Source organism: Tachypleus tridentatus, chromosome 6 (genome assembly GCF_004210375.1).
Source record: "Tachypleus tridentatus isolate NWPU-2018 chromosome 6, ASM421037v1, whole genome shotgun sequence".
In the NCBI taxonomy this organism is placed as follows: Eukaryota; Metazoa; Arthropoda; class Merostomata; order Xiphosura; family Limulidae; genus Tachypleus; species Tachypleus tridentatus.
Window position 1 is genome coordinate 66,574,330 of NC_134830.1, and position 16,189 is coordinate 66,590,518.

At 33.0% G+C, this 16,189-nt stretch overlaps 1 protein-coding gene across 7 annotated transcripts in view; it reads right to left on the reverse strand.

Moving 5' to 3' along the window:
• LOC143252719 (coiled-coil domain-containing protein CG32809-like) overlaps positions 1–16,189 on the reverse strand; it is a 431,304-nt gene that overhangs the window by 40,039 nt on the left and 375,076 nt on the right. For all 7 annotated transcript variants that reach the window (XM_076505287.1, XM_076505286.1, XM_076505285.1 and 4 more), the window contains 5 exons: positions 14,571–14,718; positions 8,037–8,199; positions 5,388–5,682; positions 3,587–3,732; positions 940–987 (listed from right to left, as the gene is read on the reverse strand). In XM_076505287.1, the coding sequence (XP_076361402.1) occupies positions 940–987; positions 3,587–3,732; positions 5,388–5,682; positions 8,037–8,199; positions 14,571–14,718 (800 nt within the window). The remainder of the gene's footprint in view (positions 1–939; positions 988–3,586; positions 3,733–5,387; positions 5,683–8,036; positions 8,200–14,570; positions 14,719–16,189) is intronic.

A 16,189-nucleotide genomic window follows, 5' to 3' on the forward strand; every position in this document is an offset into this window, starting at 1 on the left:
TGGAGCTACCGAGTTTACTTCGCCGATGTTTTCAGTTTTAACTTTAAAATTTCAAAATCTAAGATTCAAAGTAAAATAAACGCACCAAGGATAAATTTATACTTTTACTACTGTGACGTTATGTAAAATCTAATTAATTATATTTTTCCATCTAGGTGCAGTGTAATTAATCTGAGAAATTAAATTCCTTTGTCAGTTTCTTTGTCAATAAAGTTTTCGTCACGTTGAGTTTTTGTTTTAATTTCGCGCAAAGCTACACGAGGGTTATCTGCGCTTGCCATAACTAATTTAGCAGCGAAAAACTAGAGATAAGGCAACTAGTAATCACCACCTAGCGCCAACTCTGGAGCTATTCCTTTACCAACGAATCGTTGGATTGGCTGTCACATTATAACGCTCTCATGCCTGAAAGGGCGAGCATAATTGGTGCTGTGGGGATTCGAAACTGTGGCCTCAGATTGCGAGTCAAGCACCCTAACTGTCTGGATTATACCAGGCCTGATTGAATCTTACTTTGTTTACGGACTTTTGTTAGGAAAACTTATTTACAAAACACCAATTTATGTTTTGTTTCGTTTGAAGATACCAAGTCTGTTCGTGTTATTTTTGAATTAATTAAAGTGCACAATGTGAGATAACATTTTAGGTTCACCATACTGCTCAGTAACTTAAATGTTATCCTGAATTAATTATTAAAAAATATTCTGCGCATGAAAACGAAGTAATTACTTGCGTTTGACAAAACATTTAACGACATTTTAAATGAATTATATTTTATCAATAAATGCACTTTTTAGTATTGCAATATTTTATGTTCATAAAGCAAAACAAAAACAATGAATTTTATAATTTATAATAATTAGATCCACAATAAAAAAGACACTGTATTTTGTATCCAGAATAAATCGTTTAAGGTGAAAATTTTAAAATAAAAATTACCTCTAAAGGAATGTCGTGTCGTTTCTTTTTCAGGTACAGGATACTTATCTAGATATTATAAAAATCTCACATGTAGCATCAATATCAGTATTGTACTAAGTCTTAGTAATCGTACATAAATGATAAAGACACAAACTTCAGAAAGTAATTAATGCTTGGCTAACTCTCATTATGTAAAATATCTAGTACCAGGGTGTTACTTAGAGTGGTATTTATAGTGCCTCGCAAAAGTATTCTCTTCCTAACAATAATGTCACGTTTGATGAAAACAAATAATTTAAACAATTTTGTTTTTATTCAAAAACTCTAATGACAAACCTTAACACTGTTATGAGTGAAAAAGTTTGAATGTCAGAAAAACCTGCAAAGAAAACATATAAATTGAAATTTGCTGATTGCATAAATATTCAGCCCACTAAATCAGTATTTGGTGAAAGCATCTTTGGCAGCAATTACCTCTATTAGTGTTTTTAAATGGGTCTCTACCAGCTTTGCACATTGGGATGATGTAATTGTTTTGTTCATTCTTCCTGGCGAAATCTGTCCAATTCTGACAAGTTCGTTGGGGGTTCGTTGGTGTATTGCAATATTCAAGTCTCACCATAAGTTTTCCATTGGATTTAAGCTAGGACTTTCACTGGGCCATTCCAAAACATTCATTTTCTTATTTTAAAACCACACCAGTGTGGCTTTGATCTTGTGCTTCGGGTCATTGTCCAGCTGAAATGTGAAATTTCGATCCAGTTTTAGATTCTTAACTGACTCAAGCAGGTTTTCTTCCAGAATTTGCTCGTAGTTTGCATCGTCCATCTTTCTTTTTAATCCTGACAAGCTTTATAGCCTCAGTTGATGAGAAACATTCCCATCACATGTGCTGCCACCAACAAAGGTGGGTTGATTGGGTGATGTGCTCTCTTGGACTTGAACCAAACGTAACGCTTTGAATTTAGACAAAAAAGTCAATATTTGTCATATATGACCACAAAACATTCTACAACATGTCTGCAGCATTATTTGCATACTTTATCACAAACTCCATATGCGATTTAAGATTATTCTTTATCAATAATGGCTTCTTTCTCTTCACTCGCCCAAACAGGCCAGCTTTGTGTAGAGACCAGAATATAATCAAAGTATGAACATTGACTCACTTCTCAGACATAGATCTTTTTCAAATCTTTCAAAGTCACTGTTGGCTTCACAGCAGCATCCCTAAGTAGTTTTCTGCTCGCCTATTTGCTAAGGTTGAAAGGACGACCTGATCTGGGTAGTGACTAGAAAATTTCAAAGTAGCTGATTGCCACTTTGAAATTTTCTTATCCTGATCTGTACTTCTCTACCAATTTAACCCTGACTTGTTTGGAAAGTTCCTTGGTTTTCATGATTGGTTTGTCATATCACTCTGCAAATTGTGGCTTAAACAGATCCATGTACTTCGCAGTAAAGTTAAATCACTTTGATTACACACAGACAGAGACCATTAGACTAATTCTCCAACTTTTCAAATTACTATTTTGTAACTGAACTGATTTAGAATTGCTGTAGAGTTAGAATGTTTATGCAGTTGAGAATATTATATTTTTCTTTCAAAATCCAACTTTAATAATATCAGCATTTTTAGCCTTCTCAGTTTGGAATAGATTGTGTAGATTATAAATATAAAGTTCCATTCGAATGTTTCATTATTACAAGCTTAGACGGCAAGGAAATGTGGAAACTTTGCACGTGGTGAATACCTTTGCAAGACACTATAGGACCTCTGGAGTTTGGCCATGTTTCTATTAAGTAAATGCAACACGAGTATATGAGTTGTTTTGGGAGAATATGAAATCAAAGAAAATTATCATATTCTTTCTAACATGATAATATTATAAGAGTGGAAAATCAGTAGTAAAACAGTACAAGAACGTAACTGATCTACGAAACTAATGAAGATCTGTCAAATTATTACAGTAGAAAAGTATGTAACCTCACTGGAGCATAGCTATAAACAACGATTAACACAGCTGTTAACAAAGATGTAGTGATAATATTACTGTAAACTGATTATAGCTGTTAACAAAGCTATAGTTATAATGTTACTATAAACTGATTATTCTAACTGTTAACAAAGTTATAGTGATAACGTTACTGTAAACCGATTAATATAGCCGAAATGTATTGCAAACTTCATCCTTAATAATTAATGAACTTTCAACTATGACTCATGGCATTTAAACACGACGACTTTGGTGATTAAAACATCTGTACGGTAAGTTAGATTGCAGGCTCGAAATCCTCTCTAACTTCATAGGATGGTTGAGCCACCTTTAAAATGATCGCAACTCTCAGAACAACAAAACTAATTTGACAAAAAAGACTAATTCGATTTCAGAGTTTAAATAAGCGTGGAAATAATCTGGTATAAAGTGCAAACTTATGTGAACTGTGAAACGTTATTTCATCGTATGCAATAGTACTAAGAAAAGTGGATGAGTTAAAAGAGTTATCTTCAATTTCAATTACTTCATGACATTTAGAAACACTAACGAGAAAATGGTAAAACAGAAAATATTTATCTAAATGGTTACTTCCTTGTTGAAATATACGACATTTTTTGTCGTTGTATAAAGTTTGAATTAATTTCAACAACGCACAGGCTATGTACCTTCGGATTCTTTAAAAACTTCATTATCACGTGTAGGAACTACTTCTTCATTGTGAGACGGCTGTCTAGACAGTGGAGCCGTCAACACCTTCTGGACCAATCCTGTTAGACTTGCTAACTGATGCTCCATAAATTCCATCCTTTTTCTAAACGAAAATATTTTTTTTCCATTTAAAGAAACTCAGTAGCAAAATGAAAGAAGAATAAGGGTAGACGTTGAAACAAAATATTAATAATTATTCACATTAATTATCTAATTCTGGCGTGTTGGTTTGTTGGTTATCGTGCCAAGCTTCTATAGGGGCTGTGTGTACTATTTGTCCCTAACTCTGAAAATGGACTGCAGCTAGACAATTCTTCAGCTACTCTATATAAACAAATAATAGGATGTATTGATACATTATAACGCCCCATGGATGAAAGAGCAAGAATGTTAGGAGCCAGTAAGTTGCGAATCCATCGCCCTGGTCTCAGGTCATGCAAAGTTCTAAGTCGACCTATCAAGTTGTTGAACAGCTTTAAAAGAAAAAAAAAATGTTTTAAACTAAAGCAGACGAGTCAGTCCAATAATGTTATTGCTTGACATGATTAAATATGAAACGTAGGAAGTCGCATTGTCCGTATTCTTGAAACATTTTCAAGTTAAAATTATTTAGTCTTAGAAATAAAAAAGAAACACGATTATAACTATATTTGTCATAACACATTAACATTAGGCCCGTTGTATTTTTAAACACTATATACTTTACCTAGTTCTTTAAAAATTGTTTCATAGTAATTACACTCCTCTCCTAGACAGCCTGGAAACGCTGGATTGAGCGAAACGTGTCTTCGGCAATGGATATGGAGAATATAATGTAGTTGTAATACTAATATTACACACCTTTCTAATTCTTGAAAATCCCTAAGGGACTAGATGAAGAATGTAATATTTGAAAATACAATAGGCTTAATACTAATTTCTTATAATAATTATGATTACATTCTTGCTTCGCCAGCTTGTAAAAAAATGAAAAAAGAAGGCGTTTACACCATAACAATTATATTATGAAAACAGTTTTCTTCCTATGTTAAGTCTTTATCAGCTGAAAAATTGGTTAAGTTTGTAAGCTGATTGCAAAAATACCTTGTATGTTTCTAATAATTTGTATACTTAATAAATAATTATGCATTTCATAGTCTAATAGTTCACGATTTGGAATGGTTATTAAAATAAATTCCACTGTGTGATGTGTTAATTCCACTGTAGGGAAATTCAAAGTGCTTGTTTCATTGTTAATTAAGTTTCAAAATGTTAGTATAAATACGTACTTATACCATGCTTTTATGGAAACTAAGCAACAATATGTAAGATCCATTAATATCAAACTCAGACCAACAATCGAGCTGTTATAACAATACTCCTATTGTTATAATTATATGTAGTCCTCATACAAACATTGCCTGCATGTAGTTCTCATACAACATGCAGGCAATGTTTTTGTTGGAATGACACTGATCTGAAATGCGTATATTTAAATTCTAAATCCAGTACGTCGAATAAATTTTAATTGAAATATTCTCTTGATGCAATTGTCAGGTATAATTAAAATGTAAATTACACTGCAATTTAAAATGTTTTAGGTTATTTCTAAATCATTTAGAGACAATAACACTAAACTTTTTTTTGTAGTAGAATGATGACACTGAAAAAACCTGCACATTATAACTACTTATGTTGATTACAATCAACCTAGTGTTTGTCAGGTTTATAAATGTTATTTTAACTTGATTTATAGGAAAATAGCTTTAAATAACATGCCTGGCCTCCTCGTCGATCACAGGAGTTATGCTTCGGGATCGAGGTCTATAGACTTGACTTCTGTAATATGAAGGATCCTCGTACCAGGTGGCGCTGTATCCACCATATGAGCTCTGATGTTCGATTCTCCTTCGTGGGGAGGTAGAATAACTTACTGGTGGTGGTTTTCGCTCAGGAGATGAATCATACGCAGATTCATAGCCTCGTTCATTGGAAGCGATGTACTGACTTTGCCCAATAGGTGGATAGGGATGATCAGGTGTAGGGTAAGCACCTGAAGGTTCATAGCGAGGATCTAAAGAATGATAGCAGTCTTATCTTGAAAGACATAATAATGTACAACAAAAAATTACTTATCACGCAACGGAAAGCATATGACGAAATATGTCTGGAGCTGCTCCAATCATAAAATCTTCGCGCAAAGCTACACGCTAGCCGTCCCTAATTTAGCACTGTAAGACTAAGACTAGAAGGAAGGCAGCTAGTAATCAGAACTCACCGCCAATTCTTGAGCTACTCTTTTACCAACGAATAGTGGGATTGGTAGTAACATTATAACGCCCCCACGGGTGAAAGGGCGAGCATGTTTGGTATGAAGGGATTCGAACCCGCAACCCTCGGATTACGAGTCGAGTGCCTTAACCACCTGGCCATACCGGAACCGTACCATTGGAGGAATGTATATATGCATACTAGGCTCCTCATTTATAGACTCACCCTCCACCTGCGTTTACTCACCAGTATTTTATATCCTTAAAACTGACAAAAATTGTACCACATTTTCTTCAGTCGTGCCAGAAAGAAACCAAAAAGAATTCCATTAATGGGAAGGTGTTAAAAATATGAACTTTTGTTACTAGGTTTTTCCTTTTTTTTTTGGTTAGACCTGGGTTTGTAATTAAAAGAAAAGATTGAGAACCATTGGTTTAGACGATTTAAATATAATCTTCATTACAGCATATGAGAAATACCAAAAGCTGCAAGAACAAGGCTGGTTTCTGGTGTCAAACTACCGGATACCAATTTTAGTTTTATGGTTATAGTTAATATAACTTGGTTAATAAACATACCACTAACTATAGACAGAATTTGTATGTTTTACCTATTATAGCAGGTATTACCTAACAGTATATAGTATATAGAAAAGGCCTAGTGATTCTAAATAGTGTGTGTTAACGAGGCTCTTACATAATTGAGGTGACTGTCTTATTCTAGCACAATCGAAAGTATAACTTTTTCAGTTGAAAAATGTGTATGTTCTTAAAATGTAGTTAATCGTAAACATCTTATCCTTGTTTGATGCTGATAACAGTACTGCCTGATACTGCCTGACAAGAGTAAACCTTATTTATAATTTCTGTTAACGAATTAGCAAAGAAATATATTTAGCAGGTTATTATGAGACACAGTGTAATAACTAATGATATATATATATATATAAGTTGTTTCAGTAGAACTTTAGGCGGGTAATATGATGACGTCAGACTTTCACTGATAACACCCGCCATTATCACACCCATGAAACTAGTTGGAGCTTCTCCAATACACGGCCGCGCTCACTTCTATGAAACACTACAGAGATATCCAAGTCGATTCTGCCATTAGGTTTAATTTCTTACATTATGTCTAAGTTTAAAAATTTTATATTTTTATATAATTAATTATATGCTCCTCTAGAAGAAAGTCTATTTAAAACTACGCCAGAATGGCGTTATGGCAGTTTTGGACTTTTCTGGTTTTGCCTACTCCATTTTTTTAGATTTTTAGTTATATATAATAATACATATAACAGGCTGTGTTCATCTCGTACATGTTTACAAATATTTAGCGAATTCTCCTTAGAGATATAATAATATTATTATTATATATAAAATAATAGGGTTATTTGTATTTCTGAACAGCGCTGGTTATTTTTAATTGTAAATTCAAAATTCCAAACTTTTACAGTTTTACCACGAACTAATGGACAAGCTAAATAGTTCTATATTCTAAAATTTCCAAACTCCCAGAATACCAAGTTCCAAAATTAGTGTCATATTTTATTGTTTCGTATTGTATGGTGACCTATAGAAGATCTCAGTGTAGAAGCCGAAATATCGTCTTTTTTTCATTGAACGTTGAAGTCCATTAAAGTTCTCAGACTTCCGAGATATATATCTACAGCAAAATGTGAACCATCTTGACAAAACGAGTTTTCTCTTACTTTGCTGTTGTTAGCACCATTTTGTTTTATCACAGCGTGCACTTATACAATTCCTTATAAAAGTAATTATTTCAGTGTCTAAGATCAAAATTCGTCTGTTTAAATTTCAAAAATAAATGAACAGTCATCAAAAATAATATTAGCTTCTAAACAAAGCAAGTTACCTAAGTGGTCAGAATCAAAGTCAAACCAGCCATGAGCTAATTTGATATACTATTCTTATGCTCTTAGTTACAATGATTAGATTGCATTGCTTCGTTTTTCATGCTTAATTTTAAGCGCAGTGAAAAGTTAACACCTAAATATATATTTCTTTTTGAAAATCCTTAATGATACAGATACTACAAAAAATAGTGTTAAAGACAAGAGGTAACAATTAAGCTTGGACAAATAGATCAATAAATGTTAACTGTATTTATCTATTAATGTATTTCTCTCTCTCTTACCAGCAATGGGAATAGTCTGGGTCCTTTTTCTCCATTCAGATGGGGCTGGTGAATAGCACCGTATGGGTATGGCTTGGTTTACGTCTGCTGCAATTATGGGGACTGGCGAATAAGGACTGACTCTACCATACGGGCCAGGAATCGTTGGTGGTCTTAGGTTTTGCTGGAAAACGAACAAACAAATAATGCATAGATGATATATATTTTCATCGTAATTTGAATTAAAAATAAGTTAGGTTTGAAATAAAATAGTTTAGCCATCCATAATTATACCTCTTCAGAATTAAAAAGCAAAGCAATCTAATATAAGGTTTAATTATATCTACAAGTAAACGATTTTGACTTTTTTAAGTGTCGATAAAACCACGAATGGTAATAATAAAATATATATTTATTTTGTGCAGGTGTATAAACAAAATGTTAAATTTCCACATCACCATGTTATAAAATATATTTAATGAACTACAATAGTAACAATAGATATATAAGACCAAGGAGGACATTCAATCCAAGAAGTCTGGTCCACTTGGATGGGGTTGAAATGAAACAGACCGAGAAAGTACAAACGTTAAGTGATAAGAAGTAAAGACAAATAATTAACTTTAAGGAAGACAGTTCTTGTAAAAGGATAAGTTACAACTGGTAAAGCCAGTGACATTTAAATTTCTTTGTAAAAGAGAAGGTGAATAAGTTTTTGTTTGTTTGTTTTGGAATTTCGCACAAAGCTATTCGACGGCTATCTGTGCTAGCCGTCCCTAATTTAGCAGTGTAAGACTAGAGGGAAGGCAGCTAGTCATCACCACCAACCGCCAACTCTTGGGCTACTCTTTTACCAACGAATAGTGGGATTGACCGTCACATTATAACGCCCCCACGGCTGGTAAGGCGAGCATGTTTAGCGCGACTCAGGCGCGAACCCGCGGATTACGAGTCGCACGCCTTACGCGCTTAGCCATGCCAGGCCAAATAAATAAGTTCTGTTCGTAATACTTTAGTTCACAATTGGAATAAAAGAGAAACATTACAAAGGGTTAAAAGACGCTAATAAAATATCTTGCTTTGTAAGTGATACAAACATTTCACATCGACTATTAGTGAATGTGATGTTAAGTTATTCTTCAGCGGCACACAAGAACTACAGCAACGAGTAGCATTTAAATTGGGTATTAACTGGGATAAAGTAGACAACATGGAAGTCATTAGCACTGTAAATTAAGAAACCTTTACCTTATGGATTTGGTAAACTATTCAAAGGGCTACGTAAAGGAAACAAAAACTAAGTAATTAAACAAGAAATAAATGCAGCTTTGGCGAACTGAATTGACCAATTGTAGTAAAATCGAAGCTCTTAGTTACACTTTTTTGCTGGTTATCACGTACAGCTATAATTTTACCTAGTAGAGGCGCAACATCAAAAATATGAACAGATTTCGAAACTTTCTTAAGAAGTAAAAACCAAGAAAATAAAGTAGATTCCACATAAAACCAAGAAGAAAAACACTTTTTAAACCATGATGGAGTTTGCTGCAACAAAAATGAAAATGTAAAAATGACACAATTTTCCGATAGACTTATCAAAATGTGAATAATAGTAACCAACCGCCTTTTTCAAAATCTAACAAAATTTTAGCTTGTTAGATGAAACCACATTAATTTGTTTAGAAACACATACAACAACAATTTTTGTTAAGCAATAATTCAGATTCTAGCCAAATAGCAATCGATCTTACTAAATCTTGGGCCACTGAAGCATGTTGATCACGAACAGAAATTCTTAATACAGGGAACAGATTATATACTTGTGTTTACATGAATTGCATATCAGAGGTATACACTATAGTTCATCCTGACAGTTTTCGTCAATAACGATGTATAGTGAAAACTAATCACTACTCGGATATAGGCCGGTTCAATTGTAAAAAACTAATCTCAAGATTACTAATTTCGTGTATTAGATTATATTTCCAGTTTCACCTGTTCTGACTATTTGAATATCAGAATGAAAACAAACATTTAAAATCAATACATCAAGAAGAAATTATAAAATCGGTGATGGATTTACTATCGTATATCGATTTTAATACTGATGTTTGTTTAAGATAAATTTATATTTAAAAATGTACGTAACTTATAGTGTTATAATTTGAGTTGCGAAATTCCCGCCTGTTCACTAACATTATGGAATATTCTCGACTGTAAGAATCAACAATACACGTGTGTACGAAAATACTTAAGTATTGCCAAAATTGTTGTGCAGGCTGAAATTTCAAGAAACCCTACTCATAGCAAAAGACAGTATATGTTGTTGGTTTGCTACAGTTGGGGTGCTATAAACTTCAAAAACTATGACTGATTGATATAACACTTATTAATCGAGAACTTCAGATATTAGACCAGAAACGTTTTTCGATTTCGAACATTACAAACCATTTAACTTTAGCGGATTCACAATGGATTTTAACATCTTTACGAAGGCATTGAATAACTTTAACGGTTAAAGTGAATTATACCTACATCAACTCGCTCATCGTGAACCCTCGATAAGACATCAAGGAAGTTCCAGACCAGAAAGAAGACTTGATACTGTTTGTAAGTTTGTCACACTATCTGTACAAAGATTATTGTTTTTGTAATAACCGTTATTGTAAATTGTATTATTGTGTATTAAAACACATTTGTATTTAACAAAAAACTGTCTGTATCAATCTTGTTGGCAAGTATAATAAATTGTATACATATAAGCATTTGTTTAACTTCTAAATCAAAATTACAATTTAACTCAGTTTCAGGCTATTTGAAATTGTGATACATAACAAAATAAATTGAGGCTCTTGTTCGAGATCTGAATCACAGACAAAATTCGATTTATATTCAAATAATATTTCAACTTATACTTGTCAGTGTCAACAAGATTTGATTGTATCTGATTACCAAAATGTTCTTGACTCACCCTCCCCCAAACAATCAGAAAGATATAACAAAAGTCAATTGCTCGAAATTGCCAAACTTGTATAACGAGAGATTTAGTAATAAAAAAAATGAACTAAAAACGTATTATTAAAATACTAGTCGATGATGATTTGTTGTTTCAGAAAGGATTAGATCAGCCAATCAGGGTTGAATGGTAAAGAAAAGTTAGAGATCTAACTAAAACTCAAACAAATTGAGCTGGAACAGCTGAAAGAGAAAATAAATATCTCGAGGCCAAAAGATTTGAATTGAAGTCGAGAAAAAATTAATGTGAAAGAAATGGAAATTAGACTCAATTCTAATCAATCAAGAAAAAGTGACAAATGTGAACTCACTCGATATGTAAAAATACCACCATTCAATGAAGATAAAGTTGATAAATATTTCAAACATTTTTAGAAAGTTGCCGAAACCATGAAATAGCCCACTAGAAATGGTTATTATTCTTACAATGTGTTTCAATTTATAAAGCACAAAGTGCTTATGCCACTCTTTTTCTAGGAGACCGCACGAATTATGATAAGGTTACAGCAGCTATTCTCAAATATAACGAGATAGTACCGGAGCATTATCACAAGCAAAATAATCAAACTCAAATAAAATTTGTGCACAAAAAAAGAGGTTTATTTTGATCGATGGTGTAATTCTGTGCATATTAATAACAGTTTTGACAAACTAAGGCAACTATATCTACTTGAAAAATTTAAACGTTGTGCAAGTAACGACCTCAAAACTTACTTGGACAAAAAGAAAGCTGATACATTACAGGAAGAAGTTTCTTTTTCTGATGATTACACTTAATACATAAAACCATTTTTTCATAAAAAATTCTACAATATCAGCAAAAAAACATGTATTTGTTCAAACAAATAAAGTTGAGGATACTTTTAAAAATCAAATTCTGTTCCTCTCGTTCGAAATCTTCTGACAGTCAGGATAAAATTTCACCAAAATCATCAAGGCCTGTCCTTCATTTTTTAAAAACACTAGTCATGATTATTTGTGTTTGAAAAAAAAGGAAGCAGCACCCAGTACATTTGTGTCCACATATGAACATCCAGAATCACAGGGTGCTTTTGAGAGATTCTATTCTATCTTGAAAAATATGATGTGGACTTACTCTCTCGCTAATGAGAATAACTGGGAAAAAGGAGTTAATTTTTTATTATTTCATATTCATGAGTCGGTTCAGGTGTTGTTAGGGTGTAGCCTGTTTGGCTATTCAGTACGCGACCCTTTGTAGTTTCTGAAAAAACAGTGGTTGGAAGATGGCACGAAAGAAATGCTCTTAATGGATTATGTTTCCAAATTTCTGTCCAGCTTCTTAAGCACTTGTGAATTTTCTCGAAAAATTTTAAAGTCATCCCAAGGTAAAATTAAAAAATACATTTATGACTTGCAAAGCTGAAGAGCATAAGTTCCATCCTGGTGACATGGTCTTAGTATTGTTGCCTACTGTGAAACATCCACTAAAAACTGGGAACCATGGTCTAAACGAGGTTGCTTGAAAAATTAATAATACAGACTGTGAAGTGAAAACACGTGATCATCGAAAAGCTATACACCTTTGTTATATCAATATGTTGAGACCCTATCACATCCAAGATGCATATTAAAATATTTTAGCCATTGAGTGTTCTTCCGATACTACTGACAGTCGCTTTGACTCAGACACCTGTAAGTTTGAAATTATCGGAGATGAATGCAACATCCAGCTGAGTAATTCTGACATTCAAGGCAAGATTAATTGTATTGTAAATTATTCAACTCTTACCAGCAAGAAAGGTTTGTTGAAATTTTTGGGAATGGCTAGTTATTACAGAAAGTTTTTTGAAACGTTTGCTGACATCACTGTACCATTAACAAACCTACTGAAGAAAAATAAAAAATTCAAGTGGTCTGTCAATCTACTTGTGAAAAGGTCAAATATCTACTATGCACTTTCCCTGTATTGATGGCATCTGACCTTAACAAACCTTTTGCATTAGCTGTTGATGACAGATATTGTAGTGCTGGTGCCATTCTATTACAATCAGGCGACAGGGGTATAAACACCCTGTTTGTTATTTTTCTAAAAGGTTTAATTGTCATCAGAAGTCGGAAGTATTATTCTACTGGGAAAAAGAAACACTGGTTTTAAGGTTAGCTTTAGAACATTTCAATATGTATGTATCTGCATCTCAACAACCTATTGTCATTTACATTGACAATAAACTGTTAAATTAGAGTTTAACCTTACAAGAGTATGATTTGAAGATAATTCATGTCAAAGCGAATGATAGGATCGGTGCTTATGCACTTTCATGCGCTATGTAATTTTATTATCACCAAGTTATTTCTATTGATTGTTTTATATATATTGTGATGGTCAATGAAGTTGTATACTTCTTTAATAAAGTAGTATATTTAATGTGTTGTTGTAAGTTGTATATCTGTCTATATATGTATATAATATCTTAGTTTAAAATTGTCTAAAGCCAATTTTTAATTCTCTAATAAAGGAGGCGTGATGATGTCTGTTTGAGTTAAATTTATATTTAGAAATGTCCATAACAAATACTGTTAAATCTGTATTGCGAAATCCACGTCTATTCACTAAAACTGTAAAAGATTCATAAGTGTAATAATCAACAATGTATGTGTGTAGTAAACACTAGTGTATCGGCTGTATTACTGTGCATGCTAAAATTTCTAAAAACTCCCCTCGCGTTTACAAACGTAATAAACGCGACATATCAAAACAGAATGTAATAATGGTTTCCTGGGAAAGTATAACTGTGATTAACTCTTATTAGTAGGGAACTTCAGATCATTGACCAGGAAAATTTATAAATTTCGAACATTACAAACCATTTAACTTCAAAGTTCACATCAATCATTGGTATTTTAACGAAGAGATTATATAACTTCGGTGGTAAAAAATTCAAGCGTCATAAGCGAAGAACATTGAAAGCAGAACTGTATATGCATCAACTCAAAATTAACTCATCATGGTGAACCCTCGATAAGTCATCAAGGAAGTTCCAAACCAGGAAGAAGACTTGATATTTTTTGTAAGATTATAAAACTTTTGCACATAGGTCATATTTTCAACAGCCATTATTGTAAATTGTATTATTGTTTGTATGTTGAAATATATTTTTATCTAAAAAGAAACTTTGTGTAGCAATCTTGTTGATAAATATCAGAGATTCGATATATTTCAACAATTATTTATCTTATAAATCCAAATCACAGTTTAACTCAGCTTCAGGCTATTTGAACTTGTAATACGTAACATATCCAAATACTGGACGTATGACGAAGTACCAGTAAGACCTAGATGGTGTATCTATCGCCAACATTTAGATTCCAATACACGTGACGGGCACAGCACAGATAGCCCACTGTGTAGTTTTGTGCTTAAGTACAACCAAACGGACCATTTAAAAAACGAACAGTTAAGAATTAAACATTTTTATTCCTTTATATTATATGTCTCTTTTAATCTTGAGTAAAAATATTAGCCCTTTTCCATTCCTGAAAGAATGAATCTTTATTCACAATTCAAATGGAATGTCCTACCTTTGCTCGATGGACATGCTGATGTTGATAATCTGAATCAAACTCTGGCTCAGAGAAGTAATTCAGTTCCTGATCACAAGTGCTCAATCCATCTCCTTCGTTCATATTCTGCTCATAGATACGAAGTACCGAACGATCTCGAATATCTCTTCAAAAATTAGTCAAAAGACAAAATATTTATTCATGATTATTCAAATTCTTCCATAATTATTTCCTCTACTTCTGTTTAGAAATGTCTCTTTTACGAGGTTCACTTTCGTACTGTTTTCATTGTGAACGAAAAAAAAAAAAAAAGATCTGGTTGAAACTATATGCATTACAGATGTTCAGCGTAATCCTTTTACTCATGATCAAATATATACAGAACTATTTTCTTCCAAGTGTTATTTTTTCGACATATTTTTTGTGATTAGCATAATAATTATCTTTATTTGAAAATTCCAGTCGTTGTAATACTGTAAAGAGCAAATCAATCACGAACCTCTCTGTTAGTTTTCTAAAATAACTGAAATTCATTTTATATCTAGTCTAGCTGCTTTTAGCAAGTTATTTTATGTTTTTAGTCTTAATAGAAGCTATAACTATTAATAAACAGAGGATGAATATGTTACACTAAATCAAATTTCGAACTTCACCTTGTTGTTACATTCAATGTTGTTACGTTCGGTTACGTTCTATTTGAAGGATCGTGCACCCTGACAGTAGTCCTACAACGTAATATCCATTGTAAAAAGACTACGTGACCCGGCATGACCAGGTGGGTAAGGCGCTCAACTCGTAACTTGTGGTTCGAATCCCCGTCACACCAAACTTGCTCGTCCTTTCAGCAGTGGGGGCATTATAATGTGACGGTCAACCCCACTATTCCTTGGTAAAATAGTAACCTAAGAGTTGGCGGTGGGTGGTGATGACTACATGTCTTCTCTCTAATCTTACACTGCTAAATTAGGGAGAGCTAGTACAGATAGCCCTCATGTTGCTTTGCGCGAAATTCAAAAACAAAGAAACAAACAAACTTATAAGAAACTTACATTGACGGCTGTAAGCCCCAGTTGGCTTCTTATCAACAAAATAGAAGTTTTGACTACAAGTACACAAAGTAAATGTTTATAGGAATTTTTTTACATGTAATAACTCATATTTAAAGAAACTAAGTACTATTTTTCCACGTGTATCGCTCCTATGTAGGCCTACATTTATGCAGTTTTGTTTAGTTTTGCGTTATATTCCTACTTGGTTTCAATTTGTTAATGTAAGCACTGCTATTTAAACAACTTCAATGATACGTATTGAAACACAGTATTGCTTAAAAAGACAACCGTAGCTGTTCTGTTTAAAAAGAAACCACTGTTTATGCAATGTGTCCATGCAGTTGTTCTTTGTATGTTAAGGTTTTAAACCTATAACTTTATGTTGGAGATATTCAGTGGTAGGAAGTAACTACTGATCGAAACTACATTGATATTATAAACACCTTACGTATCAGCCCACAAAGTCACATCATATTAAGCAAGGCCACTTGCATGGCAGCATATTAGAAGTGAGAAATTTCGAATGAAATTAAAACTACTTTTGTAATTAGGGAACTAATAGTGTTTTGGTATATTGCTTACTGAGTA